Source organism: Macaca mulatta, chromosome 7, assembly GCF_049350105.2.
Source record: "Macaca mulatta isolate MMU2019108-1 chromosome 7, T2T-MMU8v2.0, whole genome shotgun sequence".
In the NCBI taxonomy this organism is placed as follows: Eukaryota; Metazoa; Chordata; class Mammalia; order Primates; family Cercopithecidae; genus Macaca; species Macaca mulatta.
In genome coordinates, this window is record NC_133412.1 from 88,198,537 (window position 1) to 88,223,537 (window position 25,001).

The 25,001-nt window shown below is 40.4% G+C and overlaps 1 protein-coding gene across 1 annotated transcript; it reads left to right on the top strand.

Annotated features, from left to right (window-relative positions):
- The first annotated feature begins 5,015 nt into the window (after positions 1–5,015).
- ARRDC4 (arrestin domain containing 4) lies at positions 5,016–18,121 on the top strand. Its single transcript, XM_001100322.5, has 8 exons — positions 5,016–5,481; positions 9,903–9,969; positions 10,197–10,344; positions 12,329–12,431; positions 13,437–13,693; positions 14,185–14,347; positions 14,886–15,040; positions 15,431–18,121. The coding sequence occupies exons 1-8, from the start codon at positions 5,175–5,177 to the stop codon at positions 15,485–15,487; spliced, it is 1,257 nt and encodes a 418-aa protein (XP_001100322.1). The 5' UTR covers positions 5,016–5,174; the 3' UTR covers positions 15,488–18,121.
- Positions 18,122–25,001: the final 6,880 nt, after the last annotated feature.

Sequence of the window (25,001 nt, forward strand, 5' to 3'; positions counted from 1 at the left end):
CATTACTGATATGGATTGGCTGTGTCCTCACCCAAATCTCATCTTGAATTGTAGCTCCCATAATTTCCTCATGTTGTGGGAGGGCCATAATTGAAGATAATTGAATCATGGGGTGGTTTCTCCCATACTGTTCTTGTGGTAGTGAATAAGTCTCATGAGATCTGAGGGTTTTATAAGGAGTTTCCCCTTTTGCTTGGCTCTCATTCTCTCTTGACTGCTGCCATGTAATACATGCCTTTCTCCTTCCACCATAGTTTTGAGGCCTCCTCAGCCACGTGGAACTGTGAGTCCATTAAATCTCTTTCTCTTCATAAATTACTCAGTCTCAGGTATATCTTTATCAGCAATGTGAAACAGACTAATACCAACAACTGTTAACTAAACTAGGCTTTATTTGGATTCACTAGTTTTTCCACTGAAGTTCTTATTCTGTTCCAGGATCCAATCTAGGATGCCATAGTGCATTTAGTTATCACATCAGCTTAGTCTTTTCTGCTCAATGGCAGTTTCTCAATCTTTCCTTATTTTCCATGCCCTTGAGAATTTTGAGGCGTATGCATTGAATATTTTGTAGAATGTCCTTCAAATTGGGTTTTTCTGATGTTTTGCTCATGCTTAGACTGGACTTACGGTTTGAGGGTAAAATATCAAAGAAGTGAAGTGCCCTTTACCTAACATCATATGAGAGGTACACGCTATCAACAGAACTTATCACTGGTGATGTTAGTCTTCATCACCTGGTCCAAAGAGTGTTTGTTGGGTTGAAAGCAAGTCACTAGGTCTAGCACCCACTCAAAGTGAGTAGGAGGAGAATCTATATAAATTACTTGGGATTCTGCTGTAAGGAAGATTTGTCTCTTTTCCCCCATGTTTATGTTTATGCCTTGAGAGTAGCATAAACATAAAATGTAAAATTGTCTGGTGGGTTTTCTGAGGTTCGTACAAATGTAAATTTTAATGTATGTGGATGTAATACACATGACAGCTATAGCATAAAAGGGGAAGGGCAGTCATTCCTACAGCAACTGCTAAAAATATATATTAAGTAAAAAAAAAAAAAGATAAATTTAAATGGATTACTAAAAGATGTTCAAACAATCAAAATGAAGGCACGAAAAAAAGAATAAAAAAACACAGACACACCGATGAAGTCACAACCAAAGCAAATAATAAAATGACACATATAAAACCAACTGTCTTAGTCTGTTCAGGCTGTTATAACAAAATGCCATAAAACAAGGTGCCTTATAAACAACAAATATTTATTTCTCATAGTTTAGAGACTACAGAGTCAAAAGATCAAGGCACCAGAAGATCTGGTGTCCCATGAGGACCTGTGTTTTCATCTGGCGGTGATTGTTGTTTTGTTTTGTTTTGAGATAGTGTGTCACTTTGTGACCAAGGCTGGAGTACAATGTCACAATCTTGGCTCACTGCAGCCTCGACCTCCTGGGTTCAAGCAGTCCTCCTACCTCAGCTTCCCAAGTGGCTGGGACTACAGGCACATGCCACCATGCCTGGCTAATTTTTACATCTTTTGTAGAGACAGGGTTTTGTCATATTGCCCATGCTGGTCTCCAACTCCTGAGCTCAAGCAATCTGCCCACCTTGGCCTCCCAGTGTGATGAGATTACAGGCATGAGCCACCACACCCAGGGTCTTAGTCTATTTAGTGCTGCTAAATAAACAGAATCCCTGAGGCTAGGTTATATATATATATATATATAATATATATGTATAGAGGTTAATTTAACTCACGATTCTGGTGGCCAAAAAGTTTTAAGATTGGGCAGCTGCATCTGGTAAGGAACTCAGACCGCTTCCACTCACCACAGAAAGCAGAAGGGGAGCAGGCATGCACAAAGAGATCATATGTGGAAAGAAGAAATAAGAGAGAAATAGATGACACTCATTTTACCAACCTGCTCGAGTGAGAACCAGTCCAGTCCCATGAGGGTAAGAACTCACTCACTCTTGCCAGAGGGTGTTAAGCTATTCATGAGGGATCCACTCCAATGACCCAAACACCTTCCACTAGGTCCCACCTCCCAACTCTGCCACATTGGGTATCAAATCTCAATATGAGTTTTGGTGTGGACAAACCATATATAAGCCACAGCAGCCTGCGTCTTCATAGATGGTGCCTTCTACATCCTCACATGGTGGAAGGAGCGAGGGTTCTCTCTCCGGCCTCTTGTAAGGGCACTAGTCCCACTCATGAGGGCCCTGGCATTCACGGCCTAATCACCTCCCAAAGGCCCTACATCCTAATACCATCATCTTGGGCGTTAGGATTTCAGCATATAAATTTTGGGAACACAAGTTGTAGCACCAACGTTGTTAAAGATCACATTACATGTAAATGGTAAACATGCCAATTAAAAGAGATTGTCAGATCGGATTTTTTTAACTGTCATATGCTGCTATATTAATAATAGCTGAACTTGAATATTCATTGTAATGTATACACAACAAAAATGGAATTTTATCTGTGAATGAGTTGAGTCACCATATAAATTACCTTCTCTCTGGTTATAGAAGATTTTTTATTTAAATATCCTCTTAAGGTCTGGCTGGGGCAGCTCTGCTCTATAGCAAATTTGGCCAGACCCACTTAAGCCACTCGAATGGCTCGACAATGTTGACTGCTCGACAGCCATTTGCCCCTCTTCCTTGTTAACAGAGCTCTGATTGTGTTCAGCACCCAGAGAAGAATCACTGGCCTAAGTGAATTGTAAATATCCTATTTATTTTCGCCAGTCAATAATCTATAGGTGTACATATGACTCAGTTTTGGCCAATGAATCTAGGATATAAATATATCTTCTTTCTGAGAGAAGAGAGAATTTTTGTTTGTTTGCAGACCCTCCCTTGCTTTATGTCTTGAACTCTGTTGTTAAGGAAGAGAAGGAGACACTTAGAGTTGTGGTAACTCTCTACTACCATGAAGGCAGCAGAGTACGTCAAGGAGAAAGATAAAAGGATTCTGATGAATCAACCCGAAGGGTCCATACTCTACTATTGATCTTTTCATCTAGTAAACAAGAAATATTTTTAAAGGCAGAATGTGTGGGTTTTTTTGTTTGTTTGAGACGGAGTCTCACTTTCTCACCCAGGATGGAGTGCAGTGGTGCAATCTCGACTCACTGCAACCTCTGCCTCCCGGGTTCAAGAGATTCTCCTGCCTCAGCCTCCCAAGTAGCTGGGACTACAGGTGCCAGCCACCATACCCAGCTAATTTTTGTATTTTTAGTAGAGACGGGGCTTCACCATGTTGGCCAGGGTGGTCTCGATCTCTTGACCTCGTGCTCTGCCCACCTCGGCCTCCCGAAGTGCTGGCATTACAGGCGTGAGCCACCGCGCCTGGCCAGCCAAAACTGTTATTAACTGAAATGAGAACAATGAGTCTGGTCTTTCCCAATACGGAATGCAAAATCTGCCATTTTGTCCTTTCGTCACTGTTAGGGCCATTGTCCTTTTCTCCCTCTCCCAGCCACTTAATTTGGAGGGAACCATTGCCTGGAGACAGTGAAAGTTTAGTAGAATAAGAGGCAGAACACTATTCATGTATTGCAGAGCCAATAATACTACAAGGTTCGGATACATCATTCAATCCAAGTTCTGTGTTTCAAATGAGTGGAATGGATAATACACAGATAAATATGTAAGGTCAGGTTGTGTTATTTAAAAAAGTAGGCAGAGTGAGAGCATGTTGGGAGTTATTCTAGATGAAATGGTCAGAGAAGAACCACTATTTCAGAACTTTATACAGAGCCTAATTTGGGACTTTTTCACTTTCTCTGAGAGGAAATTTTGAACTTATAGAACTTTATTAAAGCTCCACATTAATAATCTAAACTCAACGAGGGTAGTAGAGCAACCTTTAAACCTTTGAGGTTTTTTTGCTTTAGGAAAATTGTTAAATTTCATTGTGAGATTAATCAATACATAACAGCTCACAAACGTGGCATGTCAATAAGGGGACAACTTAAAAGTTAAGAAAATGATGGCCAGCTAATGACAAGCTATGCAAGATGGTAAAAAACAGAACAGAGAAAAAAACTGTAAAGTTAAAAAGGGAAATGTAACAGGACAAGCCAGAGGAACCGCGGGCGTGGGGAACAAGTCATCAAGGCAATTGGAAATTTTTGTGGATATGATACTGATGTCAGGAAACTTTGGGTGGGGCAGAAACTTGAGTGACAGATGTTGTTCAAAAACAATGTGATTCATGACCTTATTTACAGCAGGAAGAATCAGAGTTACAGCTATTCCTAACAGCGATACTGCGGAGCTTAGGAAGAGAACTCCTTAGGGGACATATCAGGTTTAAAACCACAACCCTCATTTTTCTTATCTATGGCTCTTACGTAGTCTGGGAATTCTGAAACCTGGGAGAGGCGGGGATCAAAAATCTGGAGGTTAGAAGATTCCAAGTCATTCATTAAAGTCCCGATGCGGCCGGCCCCCAAGATCTCAAAAGGAAATATTGCCGAGTTCCATTTCGCAGGGCATCTATTTCCTCTTGAGTATTGCAGATGTAATCATAAACACAAGCCAGTTACAGCCACAACTTCATGCTCTAGGGAGAACCCAGTGGCTCCTGCAAAGTCCTTACGCTGCTAGAAACCCCGCCCCCATTCGTAACCATGGGAACGGCTGACACGCTGAGAGCCGGAGATAACCCTGTTCCGCCCCCTCCCTGACAGATATTGTTTCCCACTGTCTGTCCACATGGGCGCACCGCCTCGCTATTGGCCTGGGCTCCAGGACTGTGCCTGGCCTCAGCCAGTAAACGGCCTGTGCACGTGCACGCCGGAGCCTCCCGATTGGCCAACACTGCTTGATCACGCACGGCCTTCCTGCGCCAACCCACGCGTGGGAGCGCCAATGAAATGACTCAGTGACCATCTACAACAAATCAGCAAGAAGCAGGGCTCGCAACTGACCTATGGCCGCCCGCCGGGGGTGGGCTGTCCCGGCCCTTTTCCAGCCCCAACTGGGTTTGTTAAAGCGACAGGCCCCTCGGCGAGCCGGTGCTCCATCGGGTACCGCACGGCTGCCGCGGCGGCCTGAGTCTGCCGCGAGCGCCTGTGACAGCGGTGCCGCTGTGCTCGCGACCCCGGCTCCGGGTCTCTGCCGACCTCAGGGGCAGGGACGAGTCGCCCGGCGGGATGGGCGGTGAGGCTGGGTGCGCGGCGGCCGTGGGTGCCGAGGGCCGCGTAAAGAGCCTGGGTCTGGTGTTCGAGGACGAGCGCAAGGGCTGCTACTCCAGTGGCGAGACGGTGGCCGGGCACGTGCTGCTGGAGGCGTCCGAGCCGGTGGCCCTGCGCGCGCTGCGCCTGGAGGCCCAGGGCCGCGCCACCGCCGCCTGGGGCCCGAGCGCCGGCCCCCGCGCCTCGGCCAGCGCCTCAGCCCTGGCTGTCTTCTCGGAGGTGGAGTACCTGAACGTGCGCCTCAGCCTGCGGGAGCCCCCGGCCGGTAAGCGCAGGCGAGCGCCTGGGGTTCCCCCGCCAGGCTACGGGGCCGGGGAGGGGCCGGGAGGCCGCGTGCAGGCGGGATGCCCACCTGGCAGGTGAGATCAGGGCGGGCTTCCGGGGGTGGGGTCTGGCCTAGCCTCGCGGGTAAGGAGAGACCGCACGTCCTGGGTGCGCAGCTCTACCTGGCGCCCCGCCCCTTGCCCGCCGGGCCTGACCTGGACCAGTGGCTCGGGATTTTCTAGGACCGCGAGAGGAGGGGGCCATTGGGTGCGGTGGGAACCTGTGATTGGACAGTGGGGGATCCAAAAATCTGGGTCCTGTTCTTTGTGGTCGAGGAAGGGACGGTGGAACCGGCGGCTATGAGGTTACATTCTGCGGTGCCCGTGTCTTATGGCTTCCACTCCTCCCTATCCTGGACACGTTCTTGGTTCATGATGAATTAGCAGAAATTTGGTGTTGGGAATAGGGAAGTAGTTCCTGAGGGGTAGGAGTTCAAAGAAGTGTGTTCTAGACTTGACCATCATGCTTGGTTTCCCTCTTCTGGGGAGCAGGGCCACTTAGTAAGAGTTGTGCCTGTACCTGATACTGCTGCTGTTTCTTCTGCATCCTCTTCCTCCCCATCCTCCTCCTCCCTTCCTACCCACTTCTTCCCCTCTCCTCCACTTCTCTCCACTCAAAATGCCTTTAGAGACAAGGCCATCTGGGCATGTCTGGATTTCCCTTCCTACTCACTTTGGTGAGGTCCAGTTCATAGTGTAGACTTTTCCAGAAGTACCCATGTGGGGACACATTACATGAGTGTTTTATTAATATTAGATACCAAAAATTGGATCCCTTTAGTCATGAAAATACTAAGAACCATGAGTCTTACTCTTATTTCATGGATGAAAACTAGTTTAAACTTTTACCTTTATGCCACGAGCTTTTATCTATCAAGTAAAACGATAGTATGTACCTCCTCTCCTTGAAGAGCGAACGCATTATATTTATGTACTATGTCTTATACAAAATATAATAGAATATGTGGTTTTGCCTTATCCTACTGTGGACACAGCGAAGTCCTCAAGGTAAATGATCATCTGAGTGATCCCAAAATTGTAGTGAGGAAAACCGTATTTGGAATCAAAACTGCCTTTTGGATCAATGGCGACAGTGTGTTAGTGCTAGTTCTTACTCCTTCATGCCCTTTCCTCAGTATTGCTTCCAGGATCAACCCAGGCCCCAGTGGAAGCAGACAACACAATTTGCAAGATGGCTGAATGGAGTCAAGGACATTGGGAGAGAGATATACATTCATTTTTGTCCGGGACTTTGGACTCTATCCCTGGGCCTGTAACTGCCGAGTAAATAGCTGTAAAATTAAAAACAGTTGAACCTGGGATTAGCAATAAAAAACTGCTTTGGTAAAATCTGGGCTAACAAATAGTTTTTAATTCACAAGTCAGATGTTTATTCCTCACATGCACGCACATATATACATGTGGAACAGAATGTAAAAGCTAGACAATTTGAAAATCTTAAACTTGTTTTAGAATGTATCATAGCACATATTGGCACAATTACATTTTGCTTAAGACCATAGTACAAGCTGAGGAAAAAAACTAAGTCACCCCTAATATCTATAGCTTGGAAGAAGTTAGCATCTTGACACAGTCTGTATTCTGGGGTCATTTCATTACAAAACCTGGCTGTGTTTCAATCACCTAAGGAGATTTTTAGAAATCCATGTTATGTAGCACTGGGATCTGTTTTCACAAATGCTCTCCAGATAATTATTTGACGTCCTTAATCTAATTCAACTACTTGCTATCATTGTGATTGCTTTTGTTCACATTTTTGTTGAGAAATTGTAGTAGAAAGACAAGACAGTATCAGAGAGTTGGTTTCAGTTCTCCGTCACCCACCAGCAGTGTGACGTTATGCAAGTCGCTCTTCCTGAGCCCCAGTCTCTGCCTCTGTAATGGTCTTCTGCATCCTACGGCTCACCAAAACCTTTAATTATGAGCTTTGGCTGTAAGACCATTAGTGATTGAAACATCTTTCTGTGACTTTGTAGGGCTCAGTAAACAAGACAGAAATAATGAGCGGTTGGTGCAGAGCAGAAATGGGCACATGGTTCAACTTGTGAACCTTTTACATTAAAAAAAAAAATTGAGAAAGAGGAAAAGAAAACAAAGATTGAATTCCAAATATTATAACCCATTTTTATCAGTTTTTCCATTTCTTTTTCCTGTTTATGTTTTGAGATAGTTGAAAGTCTCATTTTAAATGATATGTCTCCTATGTCGATTTGTTTCTTAATGAAAGGGGAACTTCATCTCTCATTCTCTTCAGCATCCTGGGTAACTGTGTTCCCCACACATGCCTGCTATGCTCTTCCTCATGCTATTCTTTATCTAAATTTCCCTTCCTACCTGTCTCCATTCCAGCCCTCAGGTCCTGAAGATGTTGGGCCCACCCCTGTTCCTTTGTAAATGCTCTAGGTTCTAGCACTCTATGGTAATTACTTGTGTACAAGCATGTAATCTCCTTTCCTCCCCTAGTCTATTTGAGGATTATCCACAGTGCCTGAAATCTAAGCACTATGCATTTTAAACTCAAATGAAATACATACTTCAACACATTTGTAAATACTTGGTCATGTTCTGTACTCTAATAATTTCAAATTAGAACTTCAGCCCAGCTCCTTTAGGAGCACTGGGGTTGCCTTGAGCCTTTCACTCCACAGCCATCAGGTTGAGATGCTTCCCTGGTCCCTGGTACTGTAGCTCTGCTGCAACCTTCCTGAGCACACCTCAGCCACTGGGACTCGCCCTGCCACTGAATTTAACATGATCTCATGCCCCTGTGACTTGTTCTTCACTTTGCCTCCAGTCACCCACCTGTGGAGTATTCAAATTGACTTAAGTGGCAGGTGTGTCACTTTTTTATCGCCCTTGATGTCAACACATTAAAAATTGGGCATAGATTCAGAAGACTTAATGGGTCAGTAATGTGTTCCTATTTTCTAAAAGTACAAAGTTGAAATGTCAGCTGACTTGGTTAAGGTCATAAAATAAAACTCTATTTTTATTTAAGGGATAAAAAATTCCCATTTCACTACTGATTTCTTTAATTTTTTTTTAGTGAATGGATAAAGTAGAAATCTTCATTTTAGTGTCAGATGACCAGGCAAATCTCAGAGTTCTCTCTGTGTTCCCATTTCTTCATCTTATTTATCCTACCCACAATAAGGGAGTTCAATATTAAATCTGAGCATGAAATGAAAGGAGAGTGTATAAGTCTTTCAAGAGAGCCTCCTGACCAACCGTGAAAGCCACGAAGTCTACTTTGGATCTGAATTAAACAGATTGTCTTGGTACCTTCATCACAGGTTTCAGTGTTGCCTCTGGCCTTACAAAGTCCCTCCACACCCTGCATTTTGGCCTTCTCACAATCCAATGATAAGCTTCTTCATGAAATAAAATGGAGCTGGTAACCCAAAGCTGAGAAAACGGCCCTGGCCATGCTTGGTAAAGCCCTTTCTGTGTTCACAAGTTAGCCACCAAGAAACTCTTTGTTAGTCAGGAGAGCTCAAGGATACATACATGACTTGCTTAATAGCTTGTCTTGTTGGTTTGGCTGTTTTGTGTTATACCCAATATTAACAATATTCATAAAGTTTTCACTCCCTTTTCCATTTCTGCTCAAAGAATACTCAATGTGATGTTTCTGGTATACCCAGAATAAATCTGTCTTGCTAAATTCGTTTTTGGTCCAATTTAATATTGGTATTTCCCATTAGTATAATAGAATGGGGGTAAGCAGTTGTGATTTTTACATATACACACACACAAATATACATATCCATATACACATATATATGTATGTTGGAGTTCTAAGCCTTAGCACTTTAGTAATTGGCCTATTTGAGAATGGAATATATGTGTGTATGTACGTGTGAGTGTTATGGTACTTGGTAAAAACTGGCCAAGTACAGTAGCTCACCCCTATAAGCTTAGTGCTTTGGGAGTCCTAGGTGGGAGAATCATTTGAGGCCAGGAGTTTGAGACCAGCTTGGGCAATATAGCAAGACCCCATCTCTGGAAAGAATTACTAAAAATTAGTCAAGAACCATGGCACATGCCTGTAGTCCCAGCTCCTTGGGAGTCAGAGGCAGGAAGATTGCTTAAGCCCAGGAGTTCAAGGCCATAGCACTCTGGCCTGGGCAATAAGCAAGACCCCGTCGCTCAAACACATACACACACATACACACACACACACACACACTCAAATTTAATTCTGTACATTTGTTTAATAAACTTTTGGAGTATGGTGCATTTTGTAGCAAGAAAAACTTCCTTCAAAAAATTATTTACATTGTGAAAACTCTTGATCTAATACTAACCATCCTTCATTAAAATAAAATACAATCTCTTATAGGTGAAGGCATCATTTTATTACAGCCTGGAAAACATGAATTTCCATTTCGCTTTCAACTTCCATCTGAGTAAGTGAAACTGTATAATTTTGTGGTTATCTTTCTCTGCAATATGTCCATCCGAATGTATCACTGCTAGGTATCTTCTGATTCTCAAGTATGCATGTTTATACTGAATAGTCCCTAAATAGACTTACTCATTTTTTATTTCCAACCTAAAACATTTTAAACCATGCTTTTTTTGGCTATGTTTAACTGAAAGTAAACTCATAATTAATGTCTTTGGTTGGTTTCAGACCTTTGGTCACCTCGTTTACTGGGAAATATGGAAGCATTCAGTACTGTGTCCGGGCAGTGTTGGAACGACCCAAGGTACCTGATCAGAGTGTAAAGAGGGAACTGCAGGTTGTTAGTCATGTCGATGTCAACACACCAGCATTACTAGTAAGTTCTTCCTTTTTCTCTTCCTCCTTCTCTTCCTCCTTCCCTCCCTTCCTCCTTCCTTTCAACAGTGGGATCTATATTTAGCCAGTTTACTGGTAGTCGGTCCTGTCACTTTCTGATGGCTTGGAAAACACAATCTTGTAACCCAAAGGCATTCACTATAAATATATGATTCTAGGTTGGACAAATTACAAATTGTGTGTGTTAATACTATTGATTATGTCCCTGCTGTTCAGGGCTTCTTTTGCCAAAAAGTTACACAGGCTTGAAATGCATTAATAAGGCTTAATAACAATAATGCACACATAGAGAGTAGTTACTTTTACCAGAGTGGCCACATTTACAGGACTGGGGTATTCTAAACTCCTCAATAATAGCAGGTTGAGGAACAGTAATTATGGAAGAGTATTAATCATGCTCAGCCTGTTATTGAAGCTCAGGCCATTATGCTATGTATCCTTCCATTTTGCATGTCATTTTCTAACATTAAGTAAGTGCATGCAGCTGCCGCCGAGATCCTTTCACTTATCATTTCCTTATGACAGATTTGGCCACATTAAAGCATTGAACTTCTAATAATCACCAGAAATACTGTAGACTGATAAGAAAGATCAGGCTATAAGTAACAACAGAATAGGCAAGATGGGAGCTAATGAGCTAGATTCTTTTATCTAAACCCATATTATCAAAATAATATAAAATTATACCTTGTACTTTCATGATAGCTACTAGGACCTAATGGTTCTTCATTTAAATATGAATGAATGATTTTTTTTACTTCATAGAAAATACTGAGATAATTTAAACTTTCCATCACGATACTGATGTGACAAAGATGTATTTTTCATGTTGGAGGTTTTTCTAGCCTGTGTTTTTGAAAGACAAGGAAAAAGCTAGCAGTTAAAAAGTTGTTGTTTAAGTCTTATTTTCGCATGAAAGAGAAATAGAATTTAATGTTCACCTTTAGATTATGAAAAGATAGCAGATATGCTGTGGTTACATGGCCTCTTGTGGTCAGAATCATAAAATAGCCGGCACCCAGCTGGCCTGGCTTATAGCTATGACTTTTAACAGCTGCTTTAAAACCATTTTTGAAAATTGGTGATGCTAAGTAACTTATATTTTTAAAAACTACTTAGAATTGGCAGGTTAAATATTCTTAAAGTTTTTATGACCATTGCAGGAATTGATTTAAAGGGATTTATCTTTGCTAAAAACAGACACTGTTGATCCCTTACTATTCTTTGTATAAATAAAGAAAAAATATTGCAAGTAACTGGGTTTTACAGAAAGCTTTGGTGTGTGTAACTTGTAAACTGAACATTGTAAATCTTGTGGTAACTTCTCTTGACACTATAGAATAGCATACTATCGTGAGATAGTATATTTAATAAGCTTTTCAGATCTGTTAACACTACACGTCATTGCACTATTACACAAAACCCCAAAACCATTCCAAATTAAGAACACATGAAATTTCTGCCTGATAATGCATTTTGAAGTAAGTGATGGGAAAAGGCTGTTTGATTATTCCACTTATTAAATGCCAAAATAAATATAATGTTCTGATTATTTTTTATTTTTATTTTTTATTTTTATATCATTTGTCCTTCCACCTGACTTTTGTATATAAAGTCTTAAAAATAATTCTGTCATGTTTATAAGTACTAATACAGCTTTTGATTTTTTTAAAACAACATGGTATATTATTTCCTGGAAACATAATTACTTCAGGGTAAAATAAAATGGTGTCATGCTAATTTTTGAATCTGAAAATTCACTGTGATTTTCCTAAAAGGGGGAGTCTTAACACCCTGTGTTTTTGTGCATATTTGGCCTAATATGTTACATAAGGATAAGAAAGTTTTATTCATTTTTTTGGTGTTTCTTTACTACCATTCTGTGAAGAAAGACATAATTTTAAGTTATATGCGTTCTCTAGAGTGGCCTAATTAAGGTTGTTTTATTGTTTGAAATTTTCAAGACCCCTGTATTGAAAACTCAAGAGAAAATGGTTGGCTGTTGGTTTTTCACTTCTGGTCCAGTCTCGCTGAGTGCCAAAATTGAAAGAAAGGGATACTGTAATGGTAAGCAAAATGCTTGAAAGTCCAAATGAAAGATTTCATTCATCTTCTTAGCTAATTTGAAGTGATTTTAAATAGTGTTTTTTGTAATTGTATGACATGTATAGTATTTTAAAACATGAGTAGTGATACATTTTTAATATAAATAATTGATATTTAAGTATTTTTAAATGGAGGAATTGTTTCCAGTCAAACTCCTGTTTTTTTCTGACTTCGATCCTGTTACTTTAGTAACAAAGAATATAACTAGAGGAATGAGAAAATGCCAGCATCTGATTTTAATGTTGCAAAAGAATCTCCAGGGTTGTATTGCTAAGAAGAGAACTATTGGAGTATAAAATGCTATTAGACATTCTGATTCCTTGCTGGCTTGATATATGCAAATACTTGGGACTGGAATGTAGTATATTAACAAACTTAACAATCAGATTGTTACTGGAACTGCCAATAGTGAAGGGCCCATTTCCAGCAGTGGATTTGGCCCCTGCTTCAGGATTCGAACTTGTTAGAAAGGAATTCAGTATGGAATGGTATGATGTGGAGCCATAATGTTATAAAACTTGCCTAGTCCATCCGTTGATTCTTTCTGTGCCTTAACATTATTAATTCCTTAAAAGCAAAGGCTTTGTTCTCCTCTTGGGCAGATTTTAATTTGATAAGCACTAATGAGTTTGTTAGTGATCTTTTATACTTAACATAGTCCTGAATCATTTATTTGTATGCCTTATCCTAATTTATATAGACACTGGTCATTTACATATCTTTAGAATTGCTAATGCAATATTGCTACATTAGAAAAGTCAATAATGCAATAATTAGAAAATAAGATCTACCACAACCTGCAGTGAATTTTTATTTCTCTGGCTTGAATTTACAATATGTTTTCCATCAAAGCTTTTCAATTTGTTAAAGTGATGTTGGAACATTTCAGCTATATGGCCCTAATCCACTGTGGTGAGAAGTTTTTAAAGAGTCTCTGAATCCTCCCTGGTTTTGTTTTCTTTTTAGGAGAAGCTATTCCAATCTATGCAGAAATAGAGAATTGTTCCTCTCGTCTGATTGTTCCAAAGGCTGCTATTTTCCAAACCCAGACGTATTTGGCTAGTGGAAAAACAAAGACCATTCGACACATGGTTGCCAATGTGCGAGGAAACCACATCGCTTCCGGGAGCACGGACACATGGAATGGGAAAACGCTCAAAATTCCACCTGTCACTCCATCCATCCTGGACTGCTGCATTATCAGAGTGGACTATTCCTTAGCTGTAAGCAAAGCTCTTTAAAAAAAAAAAAAGTGTATGATGGACAATAACTGATGTCATGTTACTATGCATATTCAGCATTAACACCAATTGGGGATTGTATGAAGATTGGCCCTTGTTTTTAATAAAAAACTATTCCCCACAAGGGATTTAATAGAATGCCATGAAAGAATTGAGGTGCATTAAAGGGTGTTTGTTATATTGAAGACATATCCTTAATTTTCTATAATTATTATATGAGCCATGCAAACCTACCGTGATGCATGTTAAGGACACAGTTCTCTGTCACAGAGCATTCACTATGTTTTGTGTACTCTTCATTTTGTTTAATCAAGACAGTTGAGAATTGTGATGAGGGTGGTGGCAGCTGACAAAAGCATTTGTTTCTATGAAAAAAGAAATTAATTGGGCTACCTACTGGAGGTGTAACTTACATTTGTTCCTTTCTCTCTCTCTCTCTCTCTTTTTTTTTTTTTTTTTTTTTGGCTTATTAGGTGTACATTCACATTCCTGGTGCTAAAAAATTGATGCTTGAACTGCCATTAGTGATTGGTACAATTCCATATAATGGTTTTGGCAGCAGAAACTCCAGCATTGCCAGCCAGTTCAGTATGGATATGAGCTGGTTGACACTGACCCTGCCAGAACAGCCTGAAGGTAAAATATTTTGGTGTTCTTTCATAATGAAATTTTACCTAGAAAATATCTAAGAACAGAATATATAAGCTATGAAGTGCTCACACGTTGATTAGTACTGCTACTCTGGGTATCTTTATTCCTACTACTAAAAAATCATAAAGCGTTAGTCCTGGGAGCGGCTTTGAACGTTTAGCTTTATCTAGGATGCAAAGCTGCTGATAGCAGATTGAGGAATAAGATGTACATTTCCTAATTCCTATTTGTACTAGGAAAACAATGAAACATAGTCAAATGTGTGGTGTGTTACGTATTTTCTGTAGTCATAGTTCAGTGATATTTGTTTACCTATATCTCAAGAGACTAGAATATAATCTATTAGTAGTAGTTTAATAAAGGGAGAAACTATTTTTTATTGTAATGTGCATAAAACCTTGCTGATTAGAGGGAAAGAATGCCATATTATCTTCAAATTTAACTGTTTCTTGTTTTTGTAACAGTTAAGAATTGAGATTAATTTTTGAGTGGATTTCTTACTCCAACTTCATTTCTATTTCAGCACCACCAAATTATGCAGATGTGGTATCAGAGGAAGAATTCTCTAGACACATTCCTTCTTACCCTCAGCCCCCTAACTGTGAGGGAGAAGTGTGCTGTCCTATGTTTGCCTGTATACAGGAATTCCGGTTTCAACCCCCACCTCTTTATGCAGAGGTAAGCAAAGCAAAAGAAAATTAGACTTTTACTGTATTATTTTCAAATCCTTTTTTGTCATCTATTTATTAGAGTATCTGTTGCTGACTCATAATTAGTAAGGGATACATTTAAATTTGTTTATACAGTGGTAATAGATTATCACTGATTCTTTTGCCAGATTTTTTTACTATTTTCCTCGTGATCTGTGGCATCATATACAGTATTGTGGATTGCCTCTAAGGTCTGTTATTTGGCTATGGAATATAGAGAACTTAAGCACCTTCTGGGACTTACTAATAGCAGGCTCTGACCAACTTGGCATATAACCATCATGTAATTAGAAATAGGTACTAGACTCATTTTAAATAATGCTACAACACTAATCTCAGTCTGCTCTTTTTTTTGCAGGTTGATCCACATCCTAGCGATGTAGAAGAGACCCAGCCTGTGTCCTTCATTCTCTGAACATATTTCAGAAATCACTGTGTTCATCATCAAATTAGAACGTTGGTTCTTTTCCTTCTGCCTTTTTGGGAAAGAGACAGGAAAGATTCACTTGAAAACATGAATGAATATCAAGACTGAAGGCAACAGGAATTAAAGAATGTGAGAAATTTCTAGTGGGCCGACAGGATTGCTGCACAAGTTTGTATGGTGGTCATATATATATCCCTGTTAAAAACTGGGATGAAGATGTGCAAAGTCACAGAATGTAATGGAAGTCCTGATGGTTATAGAGTAAGTGAAAGGGTGCCTGCGATGACCTGAGAGAAAGGAATCTGTCAACAGTGGAAACACTGTGGGAGTTTCCCATGGCGTTTTAAAGAGTGGAATGAAGGCGATATGAACTGAAGCGGGGAAGACTTGATTTTGGAGAGGGTAACAAAACAAGGGTGTGCATGAATAGGAAAATGGCCCACTCCAAATACAACGTGAGACCCTGAGGTTTTGGGTGCTTCATGATTTCCTATCATATTCAGGCCTAGAGACATTGAAAGTATCTTTTCTTGAGATCATGGTCATACGAGGTCCTAATGAAGTACTACAGTTTTCATTCTTTCAAGGGTAGACTAAAACGTAGTTTATAAATTGGCAGTACAGTATTATGAAAACAAGAAAGGGTTTCTTGAAAAGCTTGTCAGTTCAAAGGGGAAAGGTGAATTTCGTGTGAAAACACATTTTGTTGAAGGCTGTACTTTTTACCCCCTTTAAGTGCTTTAACAGGATATATGTTTGATTTTCCTCATATCTTATTTACCTAGGAGCATGTCAGAGAAAGAAGTGAGAGAAAAGGTTGCATCTGCAGGATGCCTTGATAACTACACAGTCCAAAATAAAAGGCCTTTTTCTAACCTACCTCTAATGGGGTTATCAGATATGTTTTTAAATCTCTCACCTTGAGTACTCTTCTTTGGAGTTACTGCTGTTTACAGCAACTATCACTAAATATGAAACTGGGCCAAGGGGAAAATTCAGTAAGTTAGCATTAAATGGAAGTAAATATATGTATACCTAAGAGAATGTCAAAATAAACACCAAACCAAAAGAAGGTAGGAGTGCCATTTTTTAAAAAAGACACAACTTTAATTCCTGTCAAGAGACCTAGGTCTACTGATGGCAGTCACTTCATTGTACATTATTCCAGTTCTTCAGTAATTCTGTTTAAACTGTGATTTTTTCTTTATTGTGTTGGTGCAATATTTTATTATCCTTTAACCTCAGGATATTCAGACCAACAGGATTGTGTTTCTGCTAAAAGTCTGAGCAGTGTTTTACTGTCCCCAGCTCCCCTCCTACATGGTCACATGTTCACTTGCTTTTCCCTCCATCTGTTGGCTTTGTGAGCTGAGAGCATCTCTGGACACATGGAAGGGAGCCAGGGATTCCTGTGAACGAGATTTTGAACTAGCAGAGTACTTTGGTTTTCTTCATGTCCTAAGGGTTTGATCTAGAAACCCTGGTGCTTCCCCTGCAGAATATTGTACTTCATTTAACAGAATGATTGGTTTTTCTTTCAATCAATGTTCACCAAAAATAGAAAAGTTCTTCTAAGGTTAAATTTTGTATTTAAAAGTTAGTTGGCCATTTGATCAGGGAATTTTCTACACACATTAGGCAAATGTATGCTTTTCACCCTCTGGGCTTACCTCTCTTCTCTGCAATCATGGAAGCCTCCTGCATAGTTCTTTCATTGTAAGCCACTATACCACAATGCAAAACTGTTAGACCAGTAATTGTGCTACTGAAATTGTCACAAAACGTTATTCCTTGATTTGGTTTTTGAATTTTGCTCTTTTGTGTGTGTATCTTTAAACAGGTAATGTGTATTTAAGTGTTGTCTAAACAGTTGATTTTTACTTTACAAAAGATCATCTTCAACTGTTCATTGACTTCTAAGTTGTAGTTCATGCCTTGTCAAAGCATTGTTCGACTCCATGATACTAAAACGTAATGAAAGAAACAAACTCCAGTATGGAGAGAGAGAAAGTTTAATTATTTGGCTCCATCTAGAAAAGCAACTACTTAAAGGAATCCTTCACTAGGATTGTTTTGTCACCTTTTTAGATAAATCTTGAAGTGACCCTGTGAAATTGAAGTGAAACTATCTCTGTAGGACTTAAGAGAATAGCTAAAAGGTGTGACTTGCCTTATCAAACTGATACTGGCATATCTGACCGTAAGCAGTAGGTTGAAGATATCATTTTATGAATGTGGAGAATTCTACATTGAAACAGAAAATACCTGGGAATGAAGATTAAAAATTTAGCTGCTGTTATTTGCTTGTTTATTCCCCTCTTGCCCTTCTTTAGTTTGAAAAAACAAAAACGTGGCCTTGGAATTTTCATTTTGATGCAGAAATTTTGAAATTGAAAATGTGCATGTTTTGGTGCACAAAATCCTTCTGTGGGCAAAACTCTTTGTTTTTGTTTTGCACAATAAGAAACAATAGGCAAGGGTTATGTTTTTGGTAAGTTAACTATGAAAACTTTCTTATTTTTATTATTAAAAGTGTAACAATTTAACCCACAGGAAAAAAAATACTTTGTATACTTGTTTGAATCCTATGGGTTCGTTTTATTAATAAAATTATTACACTAATGCTATGAGTTGCTAGTTCTTTTTTTTTTCAAATATAAATTATTATAGACTTAAGGGAACTCAATACCAAAAAAAAAAAAAAAAAAAATGTTGCTGCAGTTAAAATCCTTTTCTCTAGGCGTGTTATCGTGAGGGAGGAACAGCCCTAGAACCTGACTTTGTTTTTACAGTGGGCTCAGTTTCCCAAGGTAGTTCTATTTTAGCATTCCATGAAGAAAAGTAGTTGAAACAAGTAAGGAAACTAAAGCTATATTGGTTATAAAAAGCATATCATCATTTATTCCCAAATAATAAGGGTTAGAGCCTCCTGAGTTTGAGTGTTTCTTCTGAATCTCCCCAGGGTCGATTTAGCAGATCTCATGGGCAGTCAACGGGTCCTTACTGGGACACACTGATGCCACCCCTTTCTACGCAGACACTCCAGTAGATATCAGTAGATATGAGCACTATATTCTATACAAGGAGGATGTAACGATACGTCATTTCAAAGAAACCGCCCAGACCCTCTGTCCTGGAAAATTACCACCTGATCTAAGGAGTAAGAATTAGTCCAGTTGGTTTGCTCTCCAGTTATTTTTAATAGATGGTGTTACATAATAAATGGGTTCTTTCTGTATCCACATTTATAATCAACATAAGTTGAAATATTTGTCTTATGCAATACTGAGGCAAAATTTATGATTACCATTACCATTTCTGTAGTTTATGTGTAGTATGAAATTTAGAACTAGGCAAGACACTGCAAAGAAACTAGGACAAAGCCCTCACATTACAAATCAGGATATCAAAACAGAGAGTTGTAACCTGAGAGCATGGACCCTGCTTGCTCTGAAATTTCCTGATTCTACAACCTTCATAAAAGAAATGGGAACAATTAATTGTTTTCAGTTATACAGTCTAAGAGTTGCAGTCCTGGTTACCTGGATACTAAACATATGCTAAATCAGGGGTCTTCAGTGTTTACACTTAAGGGCTCTGCCTCCTGAAAGGACACCAGTCTTTGACTAAATTGCTTCCAAGTGTGTTTAGTTGCCAGAAGTTTTTCTTCAACAGAGATTTATGTTTCTACCTTTATATAATGAAATAATTACAGACTCACAAGAAGTTGCAATAATAGTACAAGGAAGTCTCATGTACTCATCACCCGGTCTTCCGCAATGATAACTACAGTACATTAGCAAAACCAGGACATTGAGAATACAATTTAACTAGAGCTTAGACCTTACTTGGATTTTGCCAGCCTTTGCATGCAGTCATTTTTCTTGTGTATGTTTTTGTGTACAGCTCTATGACATTTTACCTCCTGTAGAAATGCATATCGTCACCACCACCATCAAGACACAGAACTGCTCCATTACTGCAAAGAAACTCCCTTGAGTTGTCCCTTTATAGTCACTGCCTCCCTCTCGCCATCTCCTTCCGTCACTCCAGCCTTCCCATCCGTTTTTCATCTTGGTAATTTTGTCATTTTGAGAATGCTAGAAAAATGGAATCATTCAGTATGTACCTTTTGAGACTGGCAGTTTTTTACTCAGCAGAACACCTCTTAAGATCCATGCAAATTGCCCTGTGCATCAATAGTTTGTTTCTTTGTATTTTAATGGAGACATTTTACAGCAAACAGAATCGACTACTTCTGAAATTTTCATTATGCACTTTGCAAAGAAAATGTGTGACATCAATAAGCACATGATACCTTTGTAAATATTTTGATTTTGAGTTTGAGAACTTTTTATGTAGAAAATATATAAATGCAGATTGATACACATTTTTAGGGCTAATGTTTAGCTTGTCAAATACTTGAAGTATTTTGCCTTTAAACAGAAAGAAATTACATTATCAATGAGGCAGATAGACCTGCGATGATATTAGACAACAAGGAGAAACTATATTGGGCTATTTTTCACATCAGCTTCTGAGTCTGATAAATTTTAACACAAATTATCCAGGAAAGAGACTACAGTTGCCTGGTGTGATTGTGTATTACATTTTGTGAATTATTTTCCTTCTTTTCTGTTTCTTCTTTAATTCCTTCGTTCATACTCCCACTTCTTAATATTTGATGAAATGGAAAGACCACTCAGAAGCTGAGAAAAGTTTTTAATTACAATATATGTGTTTATTCCTAATGAAACAATACTATAAAACATGGGCTTAATTGCTAAGACTATTAAATTTTTCTAGAAAGGAGAGCCCTTATTTTACAGAAGCCATTACACAGTAATGTTTCCCTAAAACTAGACATGAGTTTGTTGGTGATGAGAAGCAACAGCAAAAGAAAGACACTGAGACAGGGTGGAGGTGGATAGAAAGGGTTGACGGGTGTCAACTTCTAGAATGTCACTATAACTGAATTCACCATGAACTGTCTCTTTGGTGGAGCTTTCTGTGTTCGTTGATGGAGATTTCACCATCCCTGACGAATTTTCAGGGAACCGAGATGTCTTGCTGAACAGCAAGAGACATGCTTTAGGCAGCTTCTCCCACTGGAAACAAGAAAAGCATAGGTGCTTCCCATGTGTTTGCAAACACCTGCCACATACGTGCACACACACACATGTGCACTCACAAACACTGTTATTTCTTCCTCTCCTCCACACCCTTTACCTCCACAGCTGGGGTCTATTTCAGGTAAGAATTTAAGCTCCATTATAAAAGGAAGAAACAGATAATACCTTCCTACTTCCACAGGAATTTATTGGAAGAGGAGACTTTTGCCCCCAGCTTCTTACTAGTTTGCCCCCAAACAGCACGAGACTAGTAGAAAGGTATCAGGGAATTGTAATTAAATGAGAAAATGGTGGGAAATAGATGCCCTAAGTTTATGTTTTTCTTTTTTTAAAAAAAAGTCACTGCATGGTATAATAGTCATTTCTCCATGCTGCCCCAGTCTCATAGATCCTAATTTTAATGACTAAAGGACATAAAGTGTTCCAGACCAAAATAATAATGACTACATTATTTACAGCTCACACATCTAGTATTGACTGTGTTCTTTACAAATATGCAGTCACTTTCCCATAACATGAAGGTTTCCGTGGTATTTTTTTATTTTGCTTTTTAAATCTTAGATGACAGAATCCATCTGATTGTCCACATGGCAAGTGTTCTATATGTGATCGCTTATTCGTATTTGCTACCACTGCAAATATTTGGACTTGCCAGAACTGGTTGATTGAGTTGATTCAGTAACATCTAAAGATTTAGTGTCTACAGTTTAATTAGCTTCTTTCAAAACACAGCACACGAATGCACACACACGGACACACAAGGCATGCACTCATGTGCACACAGACATGCACTCACACACAGATAGATGCTCTGTTTATTGGCTGGAGATTTCACCCCTTGGGCAAGAAAACTCATCAAAAATTTCATTGTTTATACACCTGGGAATCAAGAGAGGGCATGTTATCAACATTGACTCATCTCACTACTGGAAGAACACAGAGCTCTAGCCTTATTTTTAGTAGTTGCTGTATTGGTGGGTGGTAAACAGATAAGGAATAAGGAAGAGTCCAACAAAACAATTCCATATTTCACACACCTTCTAAATCACTGCAGCACAGGAAGCCAGATTCAATACCCTACTATTAAACTGGAATAGCAAGGTGTAAGATGGATCTAGGATCACATGTGAGCACATTTGAGAAACTGCACTGAGGGTTCACAGTTTCTGAGTTTTGCTACAGATCTGTTCTAATACTTCCAACAAAGCTCAGATTATGGAAAAACAGCTTAGGAACATAAACACTTTCCTAACTTCTTTCTCCTGCTTAAATTAAAACAAAGATGTATATGTAAGTGTGTATACACATGGGAGGAGTGTGATATTGAGCTTAGTCTCTAGTTTCCTTTATCTTCCTTAGTGAAGTGGCATCGTTCATCTGGGATAATACCTGAGGTTCGTTGCCTCACGCCAAGGAAATCAAGGACACAGACACACAAGGAGTGAGGTTAAGAGCAGAGGTTTAACAGGTGAAAGAAAGAGAAAAGCTCTCTCTGCTGTAGAGACAGAGGAGCTCCCGAGTAGGTCTTCCAGTTCTGTGGTGAAATGCATGGGATTTTATACAGGAGCTTGAGGAGGCGGTGTCTGATTTACATAGGGTACGAGAGATTGGTCAGACCAGGTGTGTCATTTGCATAGTGCAAGAAGTTGGCCAGCCCACCGTAATCTTCTATTATGCAGCTAGGTTCTCTACCTGGCCAGCGCCATATTGCCTGCTTCGTTACTGTACATGTGGTTGACAAAGAAAAGGGAAGATAGAGCCTCCGTGTTGAACATGCCTGGCCCCCAGGTAGCCTTTTCCCATTGGCACGGCTACCGGCATTCACCCATGCAAGCTTCTATCTTGCTTTTCTATGTCAGCAGCTTGATTTTTCAGGCTGCTCTTTGTTAGAAAAGAAATGATTTGGGGGCTGCTTTTTCTTAAAAAGGAAACCTTGACAAAGGCTCTCTTACCCTCACTAACTGCCTAAATAATTTCTTTATAGCTCCTGCATCATTAGGAGAGGACAAAGCCAAAGATTCATGGTAAACCTCTCTTAAGAGAACCTCTGTGTCCAGAGGTGGATTTAAAAGCAAATTTCAATATGTGTTATTTCATCCTTAATTCAACCATCTGGCCCTCTTATATAAAAGTGGAATACTGCTTATCAGGGGAAACTGTAGCAGCAAATACTTACTTTTATCTCATCTGACATAACAAAAAAGCTTGGTCATTATGTCAAAAGATAACTGATCTCAAACATGTGTGGCTGCAAACACCAACAGCTGTTCCTGTAAGAGAGTGACAGGATTATGTCAGATAAATGCAGTGTTTTTAAGAAAATTCATAAAGCCTTTTTAAGACAACCAGAATTATCCTCCCAAGAACAAAACAAAAATAATTCCCTTTGCTAATGGGAAGATGTTTAAAACAGTATCTACATTGAATAGGGAGACTTCTAATGGTCTCAGACTTGTTGCTAAACACAACAGGGAAGTCTCCTGGGGAGAACTACGTTGGTGGAAGCCAGGAAACCCACATGTTAACCTTCTTTCTCCAGCCTTGGCCAGCCAGAGACACTGGGTCTTTGAACTTTAGCATTGCCTGACTGGCTCCAAGATAAACACTACCTTCACTGACTCCTTGGCAGCTGCTGGAGAGAGCTGGAATGTGTCATCTTGCCCCAAGTCTGGTCTAAGCCTGGACACTTAGGCACTTGCCTTGCTCACCCATTGCCTCCCCTGGGCTGGGTGACCCACACAGAGGACTGGGCCTGTACTAGGAAGAAGCCCTTACCAGACCAACCCGCTTAGTGGAGACCCAAAGCTTCAATTCCAACACTGGGAAGCCCAGAGGAAGGAAGATGTAAGAAATTTCTTACAGCAAGGAATAAATCAGAAATGGCTGCTATCAGCAGAAATGAGGGCTGCATACATTAAATAAGTTCACTAAGAGGAAATTGTCTTTTTTGTACGTTTGTGTGCCTGTGTGTGTGCATGTGTTAAATTGTCTTTTTTGTAGGTTTGTGTTCCCATGTGTGTGCATGTGTGTTAAAGGAGGGAGGACTGGGGTTTTCTTTGAATCTGATTTTTGTGAAGGAGCTTTATGCCTTAAGACCTAAACAGTTCTGAACTTGGCATCTCTCTTCTTGCCCAGCCAGGGCCCTGATGCCCTGCACAGCGATTCCCTGGCCTTCCCCAGAGCACCAGCTTGTCCTGGTTTGCCCAGGGTTTCCCCAGGTTTAGCACTGAAAGCCCCCATCCCAGGACCCCTCAATTTGAGGTAAAAGGGTATGGTTGATCACCTTCCCCTCATTCCTTCCACTGGGGCAACCCTGCTCCCCACATCTGCCGACACCAGCTATTGTCCTCCAAGAAGCTTCCATCACCTGCTGCCTTCTAGCACTAAATTCCTCCTGCTGTCACTAAACAGTCCCTATGCAGAGTGTCTTCCCAGAAATAAACAAGGACACTGGGATGGGACCAGAAACCTCAGGCCCCTTTGGCCATTGGCATTTGGATGGCATCCCCCACAAAGACCAGCAGTACAGCTGGTTCAGTCCCCATCTCCCCTGATTCTAATGACCTCTCCCTCCCCATTCTGTGCGGAGGCCTGGCCTGCCCCGGGCCTGCCCACAGGAGCTGCCAGAGACCGAGGCCTGGCTCTGGATTAGAGGTCACCAGACCATGCGTGATTTGTACACCATTTCCTTTAGGACTTGTATTCTGTGCACAGGTGTCCATGGTCAGAGGCCACAGACATGTTTCTCAGGCTGTCTTTGATTTTCTGCTCTCTCTCTCTCTCTGGACTACAAGTAAATGAGGACCTGATTTCCCAGGAGATCTGGATCTCTTTCTTCTTCCTGTGGCTCTGTCAACAGTGACCTGTGGCCAGTGAAAGCAGGCCCTTCTCACTGTCTAATCCCAGGACCGGCTGGTATGCTCATCATATGAGGAGTAAGTGCAGAGGAGGGTGACACGAATGTGCTCAAAGGATGCCCAGAGCACTCTCGAAATGGCCCTCAGAGCCTGTGGCTTTGTCTTCTTATATCTTCACTGGTGAAGAGTCTTTATCCTTTGAGGTTAAAGGATGATGCCTTTGATAATACCTAAAGCTCATTCAGAAACAAGCCTGGAGAGTAAAGTTGAAGGCTAGGCTAGGTGTGACACTGATGAAACCGGGCAGAGCAGAGGTGAAAGACAGCAGCAGAAGTGAGAAACACATCTGACAGGTAATACTGAACTCATGCTTCACCTTGCCTGGGTGTTTCCGGGCATCGTCAGGCTGAGGAGGTGAATTGGGTTCATTAAAAACAAGATCCCCATGTTGCTAACTCTTACCCCAACTTGATCTTGAAAAATCTTAGCTTCTCGCAAAGTCTGTCTTCTACT